Here is a 14,944-nt window from a genome sequence, read left to right as displayed (position 1 = left end):
AAAAAAATCAATGTTTATTGTCTAAATGAACAGAATAAAGAGATAATGCATTACATTTAAATGTAATCTCCAGTTCATCTTATAATGGGAAGCCTTCATGAATACTGTTTCTTACTTTTTTCACCCCCTTTTTTTTTTTTTTTTTTTTTTTTTTTTAAAGCATGTTAATGCGCTCATCCAAGCTAAGAAAACACACACTGGCCAGACTGGACTGTTAGCAGTAACTGAGGGCTGAAGGCTGCAGCGACACACGCTGAACCACAAAGAATACTTTATTTCCTTTTATAGAAACTTTTTTGAAAATATATGAAAAGCAAGGCTACTACAATACTGTAACTGATACTTGCACACATGCAGACTGACAAGCAGCATAAGACAACATTCATTAATATGTAGGTTAATTGCTGACATGTACATTTTAATGTAGGTAACATCTTTTGTTTAAATGGCTCATAGCGTCCCCTAGTGGTTTAAACACAGCAGTAGACTGCACTCAGAGCTTAAGTGGTGCATTCCAATTTATTTATTTATTTATTTATTTATTTTAAGGTGGCCAAATAAACTAACCAGTGAAGAAAATACCCCTATATTTACAGAAGGTGTTGAGAAGTATGGACATGATCCAGTGCAAAGACTAAATTAAGATGCTGAATCAGGTCTGGGAAGTGTTTCTTTTCTTTTCCTTTCTTTTCTTTTCTTTTCTTTTCTTTTCTTTTCTTTTCTTTTCTTTTCTTTTCTTTTTTTACACACTTCAGTAAAAGCCTCCCACCTGATAACAACCTTGGCTATTTCAACCAGCAGTGTGCCGTAACAGCCTGAGAAGAGGCAGAACCAACGACAGATCACAATGCACATCGCATTTCCCTGATTGTCTCTAACATCAGGTCTCTCCATCTTGTGAAAAACTGAAAACTCTAACAGTAAGCTGCAGTGAGGTGTTTCAAGGACTGAATCAAGGTCAAGTGCCACAGAGAGACATCCAGTACGTTCTCCACAGCAGATCTTTTTTCTCAAGTTTTCCATATATCAGAATAAAAAACTCATGAATGGAAACACTGACATTACCCCAAAAAAAAAAAAAAAATCTTTTTCAAGATTATATGTAAATGCTGCCACTGTGACCTTTTCCAAATTGTGTAGTTCATTCTAAATCAGTATGACATCAAAGATTTTTTTCTTTTTCATGCTGCAGATGGTTTTAGTCACTCTGTCAGGCAGCTGGTACACTGTCAGCCCCCTGAGTTTGTCCCTCATCCAACCGAAATGAATTTTAATTTCACAGAGAGCATTCAAGACATTCACTGATTAGATGTTATTTTTAGACATCAGCTTTCAACCTACAACATATAACATGTATTTCTTTTCAGATCATTCATTTACATATGGCAGTGGTGTAACATTCGTACATTGAAGGGTTTATACTGATAATTATTTTCAAGTGTAAAATCCACCGCAAACTCTTCAGAGAGAGAAAGAGCAGGCAAACATAGCCTTCTGGATTTTGCATTTAAGTGTAGATGACTGTTTTTTTGTAGCAAAAGCCCTATGGACTGTAGTAGACGACGAGGGACAGGTTGTGTCGGTCCCTCTGTGGGCCACAGTGGGGAGTGTGTCCTGGGCTGCTGAAGATCTGAGGCTGTGTGGAGCCAGGCAAGGAACGTCTGTGGACGGGGAAGAGGCGAGAAAATTGTGCTCCTGGTGTCGGCTGCTCCTCTCTGCTGCTCTGTTGCGTGTTGATGCCGTGAACAGACTGGGACTCGCCGCGGCACTTCATGAAGGCCACAAAGCATCTATAAAACTGCACAGCAGAACAAAAACATAAGGCTGCAATGCCATTAACAGTTAACATACTGTATGTGGGTTCAAAAATCTTTCAGTGGTTAAACTAGAAGAAAAACATTCCACCATTTTTTCCACACAAAATAAGTTGCTTCTGTGCCACAGAAACTTTAAATTTCAATGCAATTTGCAATGTTTTACTGTTTTTTATGGTATGGATTCAAATGTTGCAGATTTGTCAGCTTAACATGTATTCTTTGAACTCCGGCATCGTATAACAAAAATAAGATTAGTCATCCTGTTTATACCAAATGTCTATCCTACCTATGTTATGTAACTTACTACTAAGTTACTGGCTTATACCGGGACCTGAGTGCTAATTTCGTACCACTAGCATGTAAGTGTGAACTGGTATGACAATAAAGTTCCTTGAATCCTTGAATCCTTGAATCCTTAAAAACAGTAACATCAGACAATTTTTGCCTCTGTTTAGATGGCAGGAGTGAAAATTAGTCAACCACGACATTTGCTGTGTTATGGTTTCAGAATGATGAAACCACATGGAGAACAATAAGATACAAACTAGGATACAGGCTCTACAGGATGAATATGTTTTTTTTTTTTTTTTTTTAGGTCTGAAGATAATTTATAAATTTACATGATCTCTCTCTTCTCTGGCCTTATTAGCAGCCACAGTGATCTTTTTTTTTTTTTTTTTTTTGTACTCCTCATAGCTCTCCATTACAGTTTGTTCCTGCTGAGTGAAGTAGGCGGCTCTATTTTGTGCAGGAGAAAAGTAACATGACGCACCAAACGCCAGCAGGCCAACAGGTTTGTGTCTGTTTACCTTGACGACATCCTGATCTTCACCAGATTCCCACAGGAACATGTGCATGATATCTGGCGTATGCTTCTGCAGCTGCTGGGGAAGCATCTTTTTGTCAAAACTTAAAAATATGAGTTTCACCAAGACAATGGCTCCTTCCCTGGCTTTGTGTTGTCTGCACGGAGGCTGGAAATGGACACTGACAAAGTTAAGAGGGTGCTCGATTGGCCTCAGCCCACCACTCACAAGGAGCTCCAGAAGTTTCAGGGCTTTGCCAACCTCTACAAGAAGTGTAGTCGCACCTACAGCACCACTGCTGCGTCTCTATCTGCTCTCACCTCTCCCAAGGTTTTCTTCTGGTCTACAGCAGCTGAGGAAACCTCCACACTCAAGTGGTCTTTCACCTCTGAAACCATCCAGGTTGCTCTTGACCCACAACTCCAGTGCAGCTCCATTCGTGCTAGAGGTGGGTGTCTCTGATGTGGGGGTGGAAGCAGTTCTGTCACAGGCGTCTCCCATGGATTAAACCTGCATCCTTGTGCTTTTTTTCTCCCGTTATCTGTCCCCCCACCCAGGGAAATTATGAACTGCCATCCGTTAAACTGCCCCTGGAGGAGTCAAGACACTGGTCGGAGGGGTCAGAGAAACCATTCATGGGGTGGACCAACCACAAGAACTTGATCTATATTGATGTTTATCTATCACTACTATCTTCTTCTGCTGTTTGTTGGCCACCACAATGTCTGGTTGATCTGCCACCAGCAGTTTATCAGTCTGGATCTGGAAGTCCCACAAGATCTTGGCTCTGATGTTCTCAACCACCTTAGGAGGTCTTCCATTTTGACCGTGGGATCTCCAGCCCCAATACAATGCAGATGTTCCTGTACACAGTGCTACTGTGACTATAACTTTGTTCCATACACTTTGCTGCTGTGATGTGCTGTACTGTCTCAGGGGCATAGCAGGGAGTAAGAAGGAATGATATTCCCAGGACAGACTTGAACCTGTGCCAAGGACTTAGCCCTGATACACTGAGTGTACTCTACAAGGTCAGCCATTAGGGTGCCCCAAAGGCAAATATTATTGATGACAAAAAAAAAAACAAAAACCCACTAATCACATCTTAAATACAGACAGAACATTTTTTGCATTGCACCATTTTATGCAGAAATATTGTGGTGATCTTGCAACTAATGCAGGGATTGGTTGAGTTTGTGATAAGCTCCTTAGTGTCAGATTGTTGGGTGCCATGTCCTCTGTAGATGTAGGCACTGTCGCTCTCTTTCTCCCCTTCCCCTCTCTGCTTTATGGACAGGGACAGCTGGGCAGTCATAAGCATTTCAGCAGCTAAGATGCAACCTTTGATTCTGGATTAACCCACCACATGCCACTTACCCTGCCTGTGGCCCTCACCTGGTTATTGAAGAACATGTAGATGACAGGGTTGACAACAGTGCTGAACTTGGCCAGGACAGACGGCACCACGCTAGCTGTGGGGGTGACCAGTCCGGATCTACCGAAGGTGGCCAGCAGGGCCATGATGCCATAGGGCATCCAGCACAGCAGGTAGCAGGACACCATAGATGACACCATCATCAAAATGTGCTGCTCGCGACGCTGAGCTGCCAGCAGGTTGATCTTACCCACCTGTACACAGGTAAGAGGGATGGCGCATATTAGCATAATACTGCAACATGAACGAAACACTGTTTTGCTGGTTTTGTGCCACCCATGTTGTCCTTTAGTTGTTGCCTATATGTCTGACACACACCAACAGTCTGTCTCCAACAATTTCAGAGTCAAATAATGTTTCATCACCCTTACGCAATGTTTCGCATACACAATAATTACCATCAGGTTTTAAGAGCACTTTTTAAAATTTAAAGTTTAAAGTTATGTTCACAAGTATAAGAGGAGGGATCCAATCAGAACGCCACCTCAGTTTTTATTTTTCCTGCCCATTTGAAGGACTCTTCAACTCCACCCTTTATCCTTTGCTAGTTTTAACAAATATTAAAAGATGAACTGTAACTTGTTAGCATGTTAACCCAGCATGCCAATTGTGTGCAGTTCCTGGTTATTAATCCCAATTTTAGCCGTTTTACTAAACTAACATCGTACCAGAAGAGGCAAGAGAGGCACCCAACCCTCCTAAAATGCATTACTGCAGAAAATGCAGCCTAAAACTTCATTTTATTACAGTTATTGATATTTAGGAACTCTCAAATCATGGTGGATAATGAAGATGGTACTAAAGATTAATAGTACTAGCCTAAAGAAAAAAAAGCACATTGATAACCAGTTAGGAACCAGGGAAAGACTTGCAGTTAAGTTTGCTGATGATTGTTAATGTTTTGCCTGAGTTAGTCCAATCAGCAGTTAACGTGACGCATGTCCAGTATTGTTGAAGTTCTTTCATCACTCCTACAGACCCTTCCCTGCTGTGGCTGAGGTTTAAAATTAGATCAGACATGTCAGAGACCAAGTAGTCACCGTGCTGTCTTTAGCAAAATTCTGCCCACCGTGATCCCCCCCTCTGTTTTGATCTTACACTGCTGTAGTTGCTGCAATGACCCCTCAGCTGCTTGTCATCGTACCACTCACCAGTAGGTGAACATCTCGGCCAGACAACGTAGGCTATAACCTCTGTTCCCCCAACCTTCTGCTTACTATTTTGGTAACATTTACTCATCAGAGCAAACCATATGGCTTCACAGAACATGTCCTATGTTTGACGTCACACTTGGAGAAAATCAGAGAGGGATCTCAGCAAGCTCACACTGGTTTATGAATGAGATTTTTTTAGGTTGGCAGTTCTGAGTAAGAGCAAATGCATAATTCTGGACTGGTCTCATTACAGTCATAGAAAACATGACATAGAAGTTTAAGGATCAGTGCAGGATTGTGTTCCCATCAATATTTTGGCACACATAGAGCTTTTTGTCTGGCAATGAAATAATTCATGTTTTGGCAGAAATGTGTACAATGCCAGTTCCACAAGCCCCTATTATATAATGGAAGGACAAATTTCACAGCAGTGTATGAGACCACAGGAGAAGCTTTGTAGATAGCACTGTGACTGGAATTTTAATGTGCTGCTGTCAGGCAGAGAAAAACTATACAAATCCAAGATTGATCCATGCTGATGCTGCTCACATAAATGTCGTATCTCCTTCTTGCGAGTCAGTGTACATCACCTTTCAGAAGCCAGCAGCAGGTTCTGCTGACTGATTGCTAAGTTTCTAAGAAAAGCCGGAGGCAGGGCTCTCAGCAGGGAGGCGACTAGTAAATGACTGAAGCCCATTTCACTCATTCACTAACCAAGTCTGCAGAGGCAGTCTCCTCTCCCACTCCCTCAGGAGCACAGTTTGAAAAAAAAAAAAACGAGTCTCTACATAATAGTGGGCATCCAGTAGTAATGGGCTGCTGCTACTCTCTAAAAATATCTTCCAGGTGATTCATTCATAGAATGGTGGCTAACCAATTCAAAGCCTTTAATGACCAATTATATCTGCGAGTGCCAGGGTTATATAAGCCCCTCTGAGGTGGGGATGAGTCACTAAAATCTGAGAGGGGGGTCACTGCCCAGCTGAACGCAGCCCGATCCTGATCCCCCCAAACACAGTGCCTCAATTCTACACTCCAGCAGGATAAATCAATTGTAAGAGGGTGAATACAATGCTGTGGCCTCCAGGATTGCCTGGCTTGATACTCTTTAAAATTGCCTTTAAACCACATAAATGAATATTAATTATCACTCATCCGGAGCCACGACTGGCTGTCCCCACAACACAACCCTGCCATCTCAAGAGCCACTGTGGAGCAAATACATGTAGGCACAATAATAGGTTTATTCACGTTATCTTTGCCTTTTTAAAGCAGCCAAGAGAAGAAACTGTTTGTCCTCCACATTAGGGCTCTCCCAATGTGGGTTTGTTTCTGCCAGTACTGATACTGATGGGATTCTTTGTTTGCTCTTTGTTTTTTTTTTGTTTGTTTGTTTGTTTGTTTGTTTGACTGAAGCTGATGATAGCAGATATTTTGAGTCAATATTAAATATCTTTGAATTTGAACATTGCTGTGCAAAAAGGTTACCAAAATGAACCTCTTTTCAATGAAATGTTTGAATGAACAAAATGGGTGAATATTGTAAATCCAAAAATAAAGATGAAAAAGATACTGACTTATTGGAGAGGAAGACATGGATATGTAGATATCTATTCAAAACAAAAAGGCCCAAGGTATAGCAGAAATAAACTGATAAACTGGTCTGAGAGGGTGAGTAATAAGATGGATTCTCATCAAATAAAATGAATTCCTGGCATATGGACATACTTCCTCTCCATCAGAAAGTCAGATATATAGTCGCAGAAATGCTCCAAAAGCACACACTGTGGATTAACTTCAGATTAAGCCAAACTCAGGCTTAAGAACTCTTCAGTGGAACCTTCCTTAACTCTTAGCTGCCATCTACTGTTCACTTATTTCTCCTGGGTGCTGCCCTGATATTGCAGGGAATGTGGGCATGGAGGGCTCTCATAAACAAGTGCACAGTCTCACACACACACACACACACACACACACACACACACAAAAGAACTGACTTTGTTTCCTTGATTTTTTATGACATGTCTTTTAGGGTTAGGATTAGGGCTATAAATTAAACTTAGTTTATTTTTTTTTTAACATAAAAAAGACAACATATGTCAGAATACATCACATAACATCACCAAAACTATGGCAATAATATTAAATTAGCTTGATGGATTTTTAGTACATCTTTGGATATGGATGTGTTAGTTTTTTAACACATAATATGTTTACAACGGATGTTTTCTCAATATTGGTTGTAATTTATGGATTTTTTTATTGAAATAATGCAAATATATGCTAAGCCATACCAGACTGGAATATGTTGAAAATGAACAGTATTTTTAAAAAAGTATGAAATATCATTGTGAACTCACCCCCCTGATGGCAACTAGGATTCGACCATAAGAGTAGACCATGAGCAGGAGGGGCAGCAGGAGGCAGAAGATGAAGAGACACAAGACGTAAGAGACGCTGGTGGCCGAGCGCAGGTGCCACTGGACTGAACACGAGGTACCGGGTCCCTCGGGCCCATAGCTGCTCCAGCCCAGGAAAGGTGGCAAGGTCCAGAACAGTGAATAGAGCCAGGATCCGCCGACACACAGCCAGGCCTTCCTGAAGTCTGATATGTCGATCTGGGTGGAGCGCAGCACGGTCGTGTAACGCTCATAGGAGAGAACAGACAAGGACACCAGGGACACGATCCCTTAGAAGGAGAGAAGGGGAGATAAAGGAGAACAGATACAGTTAGGATAGGATACTTTATTCATCCTCACAACAAAGCTCTCTTTTTCATTTGCCTTCCTCCGTGGCAGATCAGAAAACTGGGTCATCTGATATTTATTTTTTGTCTGGAGCTGGTACACAGAGGCTCTGATATCAAAACTTTGACTGAAGGACCATCTCTCTAACTAGATAGAAAACTTTCATAGATATAAAGCTGTGTTTGCTATAGGGTTGGCACAGCTTTGTAGACCAATGAACTGATGGAGCAACAGAATGAGATGGCTGGGCGAACCCACACCAGGGAACAAGGAACCTCTGAGGGGCAACTGTCAGTCAAAGTCTAGGTGTATCTATCTATGTGTGTGTGTGTGTGTGTGTGTGTTTCTACAAAGTTTGAAGTTATGCGCCTTTTGCCACATGCCAGTCCCACTGCCGCACCCCCTTTTAGCCAATCAGCATGAACAGAAACACACACCTTCACACACACACACACACACACACACACACACACACACACACACACACACACACACACACACTTGACCTCCATGTCAAATTTCTCGTAATTTCCTAGAGTGAAGACTGTGGCTGCCAAAAGGTGGGGACCAATCGACCGACCCACCCGCAAAGCGAACTATGGAGCTAAAAAAACAAAAAAAAAAAACAAAAAAAACAACAACTTAAAATAAAATAAATTAGGGTCATTATGTACAAACATTACAATACCAACATTTTCTAAGAAAAAAAAGACCCTGTTGGGTTGTTCTACAAATAGCATTTGTATTTCCCTCAAAATTTACAGTCAACCACTGTGCCTAGGTATTTATACCTAGTAACCTGTTTGTGTATAACAGTGGGTTTCATGCCTGGGAGCCCTCTCCTACATTCATTGAGCTTCTTTACCCACTTATTTCTATGCATGGACACAAGGGGCTGGAGCCAGTCTCAGCAGGCATTGTGTGGAATAATTCAACATGTTTTGATAAATATTAAACACATATTTTGTGGGACTCTGAAGGGAACTCACAATGTGAAATGTGATATTTCTAAATGATATTTCTGTTGACACTAGCTTCAAGAGCTCTTTTCCCATGATGCTGTCATTGTAGCCGTGACTGAGTACTACAAGACTGACAGGCCTGGCCCAAAACAAATGACTAGAGAATGTATATACTAACATGAATATACTTGTATTTGTATTTGGGCAGGTTAAAACTGAACTTGTTTCTACTTTTATGTCTTAGAAGAAAGATATTGGGCATGAATAGTCTACATGAATATTTTCATTATAAAATGAGAATTCCCGGATCTCACTCAGTGAGAGAAAACCTGCAGGGAAAATCTACTCTAAGATATTTATGATTCTGCTCATCAACCTGTGATGTTCAAATCATTCAAGGAGTTTTATAATGAAGACTTAAAATTAACTTTTTCTGTTGCACCCACACTCCACTTATACTTCACTGTCTTCACCCCCTTTCCACCCCCTTTCCCCCAAAAGAACAGAGGCAAACTGGTGTCCAGTGCTTTCAGCTGTTGGTTGTGTGTCTAGGTGGAGAGAAGTAGTACCAGTGGACCCTTGGAGAGAAGTACTACCAGTGGACCCTTACTCAAAATGCAGAATATCTTGTTTTTGCATTGGCTTCTCCTCTGTTTAGGCTACTGTTGGTGGAAAAAGGTCATTCTTCAATGATGGAGGTGTAAATTTGTGAGGCTAAAAGTGTCGCTCTTTGACTCTGAGGCAACTCACTCCAAATCCTGACATGTACAAGTTGAGAAATTCCTTCCTATCAAATTGCATCACTTTGTCTACTTAGATGTTTTTGGTGGATTAGTCCTTCAGCCACTGCAGCATCACTGGGCACATAACAACTTTTTACATAACATAACATACAGAACATAACAACAAATTGAACAAATTGAATAGTTGAGCTGCTACAGCAATCCAGTTTCTTTTAACAGGTTATAAATTGTGAATTCTCTGACCTTCTCTCTCACATTGCTCTGAAATATGATCATATTCTCATTCTCAGAGTTTTCAGTTTTCAACATTCACATTTGCTGTCTGCCTGAAGCCATGACTTGTGATTTTATACATTTACTTGAATCCTTTGGTCTCCAACAATCTGTGAATGGCCAAACCTATGTTAAAGGCAATACCTTAGATTTAGTTTTCTCTGTCTCCGACTCTGTGGTAGAAGATTTCCAACTATCTGGTCACAGGACAATCATTTTTGATCTCGATTTGCTGCACACTTTTCCTGTCCGCCCTGCTCTTTTCCACTGCCGCATTTTAAATTCTTCCACTGCCACTAGGCTAGCAGAAACCTATAGAGAGGCTAACATCATTACCAGAATCAAAGCTGCACCTTCTCATGTGAGCACAGAGGAACTTGTCCTTCTATTCAGCAGCATTGTTTCAGACACCCTTGACTCTGTTTGCTGTCCAAACTAAAGAAAAAACATAAGGCTTTGGCCTCAGCATGGTTTAATTACATTGATACAAAAGAAATAAGAAGAGCAAGCAAAAGACCAGAGTGAAGGTACAAGTGGGATAAACTGCAGATCTCATTTCAAATTCTCAAGAGTCTCTTGGATAAATACAAACTGGCTGTCAAAAATACCAGAGCTAAATACTTACTCTAATGACATTGACAAAACCCAGGATACTGCCTAGTGTGTTAAACTCTGTCACCTCCTCCACTCACACCTCCCGCTCAGAAGCATCTGACTATAAATGTGAGGATTTCCTAAACTTCTTCAGAGACAAAGTATTTGACATCAGAGATAGTGTTGTTCCATCTTCAAATAGTCTGTCTTTCTCCTCTGAGAACACTGCAGGTCCAAATTCCCTTAGCCCCATCACTTTACCAGAACTTCACCATATTGTCTCTTCTATGAAGATCCCCTAGTGGTCACTCAGAATTATTCCAACTAAACTAAAATAACTCATATCCTCAGGACATGAGTTATTTTATTTGGACCACAGCATTTGACCAACATTATTTCTCATCATCCTGGCCCATTGCCTGCTTCTGTTAAATTGCATGCAAAAATTCTGGCATCCAGGATTGAAGTTTGACAAACAAATCAATCAGGTGGTAAAACAAAGCTTCATGCAGCTCGTTCTCGTCTCCAAACTCAGATCAATTCTCTGTACTTCGGACCTGGAGAATGTCATCCATGCCTTCATATCCTCCTGCCTTGATTATTGCAATGTGCTATATTTTGGTATCACTCAGTCTTGTTTATCCCATCTCCAAGTAGTTTATAATGCAGCTGCAAGGTCTAAGGCTTCTGCCTACATGGGCTGCCTGTTAGCTATAGAACTGATTTTAAAATCCTGATGTTTGTCTACAAAGTGTGAAATGGTTTCATCCCCTCTTACATCACAGAAGTCCTGTTCCTATATCACACTGTGAGAGAGCTGAGATCATCCGACCGAAGACTTCTGTCTGTCCCAAGATCCAGACACTCTGATTTCTCCTGTTTCTCTTTACAATTGTGTTTTTTCCTTGTCTTTAGTTTGTGTCCCTGTTTTTGTTATCCTCTGTGAGTGCTGTGAAACATTTTGGATCAACTGTGTTGTGTGTGAAGCCCTACATGAATAAAGTTGACTTGAGTAATAAAATGGCTTAGTCATGGATTAGCAAGTGTGTCTGGGTGTGTGTGCGCATATTGTGTGTGTGTGTGTTTTATGACAGGCAGCAGCTGTAGTGACTCATCAGCGGATGGCATCATGCTGAACATGTTTCTGTGTGTGAAACAAGTAAAGTAATCAAAGCAGCAGAGAAATTTTGCTGAAGATGCACAGTTTTGAAACAAGCAGAGGATGGTGTAAGTCAGTAACAGCAGACCCTCTTACTTGAGTTGACAGATGGCAAATGACTTGGCAGCTGACTTGATGAAGACTCGTGTAACCCTCATTTCAGTTGAAAGCCTCAAGAGGCTATTTGTGTGTAAGCATGTGTGTGGTGGGGGTGAAGTGGGGTTGATTTGGGAGTCCTCACATGTCAGTGGAAAAAGAAACCAGGGTAACAGGATTATATCCAAGTCTAACACACACCTTTTAGTCCTCTTTGTCTTGATATAGTTGAATATTATTGATACATATTAGTATTTTCTGCATCCCTGTCCATTAGTGAGGTAAGAGGCAGCATTTGTCATGATTTGTTCTTGCTATAGTCATCATATTAGCATATAGGTGTTATATCGAATGTAGCCTTATGTATGCATGATTTGTAGCCTTATTTCCCTTACAGCATTAAATAAATAACCATCCAAGTGTTAATAAGCTTGCATTTTACTGTAAAATTTCAATTTGCCCTTTAGTTCAAGGAGTCAAAAACAATATAGGTGCTGGAAAACGCGATATATCTGCACTTATTTCAGAGCAAAGATTTTTCCCTCAGAAATGTGACTTTTAAAGTTGGAAGAACCTGCCTTGCATCTTGTTTCGAAAATTCTTTCCCCCCACTTGTTTTTCACAAAACAAGTGGGGGGAAATCTGACAGTGTGATGAGATAATCCCACTTGTTTCCAGTTCTTATCTCATGATTTCCAGAATCTCCTGGAATTACATGTCTTTTGCTGGATACTAGTGGCAGAATAAAGCAGGTAATTAGTTATTACTGTTATTCTTGTGCCCAGAAAAAAATCCTGAATATAGTGAAACTGAACTGGAAACAAGTGGGATTACCTCATGCCACTGGCAGATTTTTCCTACTGGTTTTAACTGAGCATGAGACAAAATGATTTGTAAAGATGATTTTTTTTTTCTCAGTGAACAAACTTTTCACATTCATAAAGTTTTGCTCTCATCACTCACCGAAGAGGGAATTGGCGAAGCCGTACCACTTGCAGCCGAAGTCTCCTATGAGCCATCTGCCGTACAGGCTCGCCGCGAAACTGAAGGGAGTCCCGAAAACACACACGAGGATGTCGCTCACACTGATGTTCAACAGGATTAGGTTGATGGGCGTCCAGAGACTGCGAAACTTTGCGAAGATCAGCAGGACGAGGATATTGTTGAAGATCCCTACCACTAAAATAAACCCGAGGCACACCGCCACTATCGTGTGGCCAGTCCGGCTCATTGCGGCGGGGCCGTGGGGCGCGTAGGAGTCGCGGACACTGGCATTTATGCTTAAATTGGAGAGGGGGATGGCGCTGTCTGTGGTGCTGAAGTTATAACCTCGTATGTTGCCAACCATAGCACCCCGAAAGAGGAGAGGGCTGGAGAGGACCTGGAGGGAAGGAGGAGCAAAAAAGGCGTTCACTCTGTTTTTCAAAGTGTTGAACAGCCCCAGTGCCCGTCAGCCTGCGATGCAACACAGTTACTGACTTGTAAAATAGCGGGGAGTTGAGTCTGCCCCGTGCTCTGCTTTATAGGCTACCCAATACATAAATAAATATATAACGCTCTCTCTCTCTCTCTCTCTCTCTCTCTCTCTCTCTCTCTCTCTCTCTCTCTCTCTCTCTCTCTCTCTCTCTCTCGCCTCTCTCCTTCTTCATCTTCGTCTCTCCTTTCTCTTTAATTTCACCTCCCTCACACTACCACGATTCTTGGGTTATTATAATGAGTCATTTTGATCACAATAGCCTTTGTAAATTCTTAAATCTCCAGAATTCAATTTTTGCTCTGCTGATTTTCAGAAGCGAACCAGATTTGTGAAGTTATGGTGGCCACTAGACTGCAGGATATTTCAGTGTAGATACAGGGCAGATCATTCGAATGGCCACAATCAAATTGATCGCACAGATTATTCAGAACATTGTGTTCTGAAAACACAAAGAGTGGTCATTAGATTTTGCTGTGCTGTGTTTGCATTATGTGCTGCTTTCATTGTCTTAGCACAGTTGTTGCCTATTGTTGGTTCAATGGAGCCCAAAGTGTGTGAGCAGCAGAGAAAGTTTCCCATCTATTCAGCATTTTCTGTCGTCAATCCGCTCCAATACACTACATAATAAACCTGCCTCAGTGGGCTGCTGTGGCACAGTGCTGTTGCATTTTAAGTTAAATTTGTTGAGAAGAACCCCCCCCCCCCCCCCCCCACCCCCCGCCCCCGTTTTTGTTGTTTAATGTCATTTAATCAAAGGTGTAAAACGAATTAGTGTTGCGATCAATAAGAAGAACCCAAATGAGGGACACTGACTCACAATTAGAATGAATAAGAAAAGGTTTATTGTGAGCTCTCATGGAGTGAAGGAGGATGAAAGTGAGGAGATTGGCAGGCAAAGGCAGTGGGCTGAGGGAGGCTGGTGGCTAGCGAAGCAGGGATGAGCAGGGATGAAGACACCTTGGAAGGCTGGACATTAGAGTGGCAGGCAGGAAAATGAGCGTAAAACAGGCTGGCATGTAAATGATACTGGGGCGCGGGAACACAAGAAATTGTTCAGAGGTAAAACCAACACAAAAATCAAAGCTTATAATGCACAATTCTGACCTACCAGTGTGGCAGGTCATGTTCCACCTCATGATCCTTGAAACAAGGATCTGGCAATGAATGAATCAAGAACCGAGGCTGATACACTGCTGAGTTGATGAATGGATGCAGTGCAGGTGTGCAGACTGATCAGCAATCAGACTCACAACACAAACACACACACACACACACATACACACACACACATACACAAAGAGAGAGAGAGAGAGAGAGAGAGAGAGAGAGAGAGAGATAGGGGAGCACAGACAGAAAAATACTCAAAACACAAGGAATAAACTGGAGGCACAGCCATGGCCGTGACAATTGGACTCAGCTGGAGGACACAAAACTGAAAATGCATCATGTTAAGTCTTGCAAACCATGAACCTTCCTTTCCCTTAAGCAAAATTGATGTTACAACGTGCATATTACACCTCCGAGTATGGATGCTGCCGTAAGACCAAGGATACTCCATTGCTGCTTTATGCAAAAGTGAGAGGCACTCGTGAAAGCTGAAGATAACGGTGTATGGATGACCTGTGTGACAGATGTCGTTTCGCGCTCCGAGGCTGTCATCATCAGGGAAGATGTCTGTAAA

General features: G+C 41.7%; 1 protein-coding gene across 1 annotated transcript; it reads right to left on the bottom strand.

The window, feature by feature from the left end:
* Nucleotides 1–1,543: 1,543 nt before the first annotated feature.
* Nucleotides 1,544–13,134, bottom strand: tmtops3a (teleost multiple tissue opsin 3a). The gene is made up of 4 exons (XM_030062711.1): nucleotides 12,750–13,134; nucleotides 7,573–7,901; nucleotides 4,019–4,252; nucleotides 1,544–1,798 (listed from the first exon to the last, which is right to left on the bottom strand). The coding sequence occupies exons 1-4, from the start codon at nucleotides 13,132–13,134 to the stop codon at nucleotides 1,544–1,546; spliced, it is 1,203 nt and encodes a 400-aa protein (XP_029918571.1).
* Nucleotides 13,135–14,944: the final 1,810 nt, after the last annotated feature.

The sequence above is a fragment of the Myripristis murdjan genome, chromosome 10 (genome assembly GCF_902150065.1).
Source record: "Myripristis murdjan chromosome 10, fMyrMur1.1, whole genome shotgun sequence".
In the NCBI taxonomy this organism is placed as follows: Eukaryota; Metazoa; Chordata; class Actinopteri; order Holocentriformes; family Holocentridae; genus Myripristis; species Myripristis murdjan.
Note: the sequence above shows the minus strand (reverse complement) of the source record. Positions and strands in the feature narration are given on the sequence as shown.

What these genes read in the sequence shown, in the direction of transcription:
- tmtops3a (XM_030062711.1), bottom strand. Translation starts at nt 13,134, where the DNA reads ATGGTTGGCAACATACGAGGTTATAACTTCAGCACCACAGACAGCGCC. An exon ending in CTTCGCCAATTCCCTCTTCG is followed by an intron (nt 7,902 to 12,749) that starts GTGAGTGATGAG and finishes TCTCCTTCTAAG; the next exon opens with GGATCGTGTCCCTGGTGTCC. An exon ending in TCCTAGTTGCCATCAGGGGG is followed by an intron (nt 4,253 to 7,572) that starts GTGAGTTCACAA and finishes ACCTGTGTACAG; the next exon opens with GTGGGTAAGATCAACCTGCT.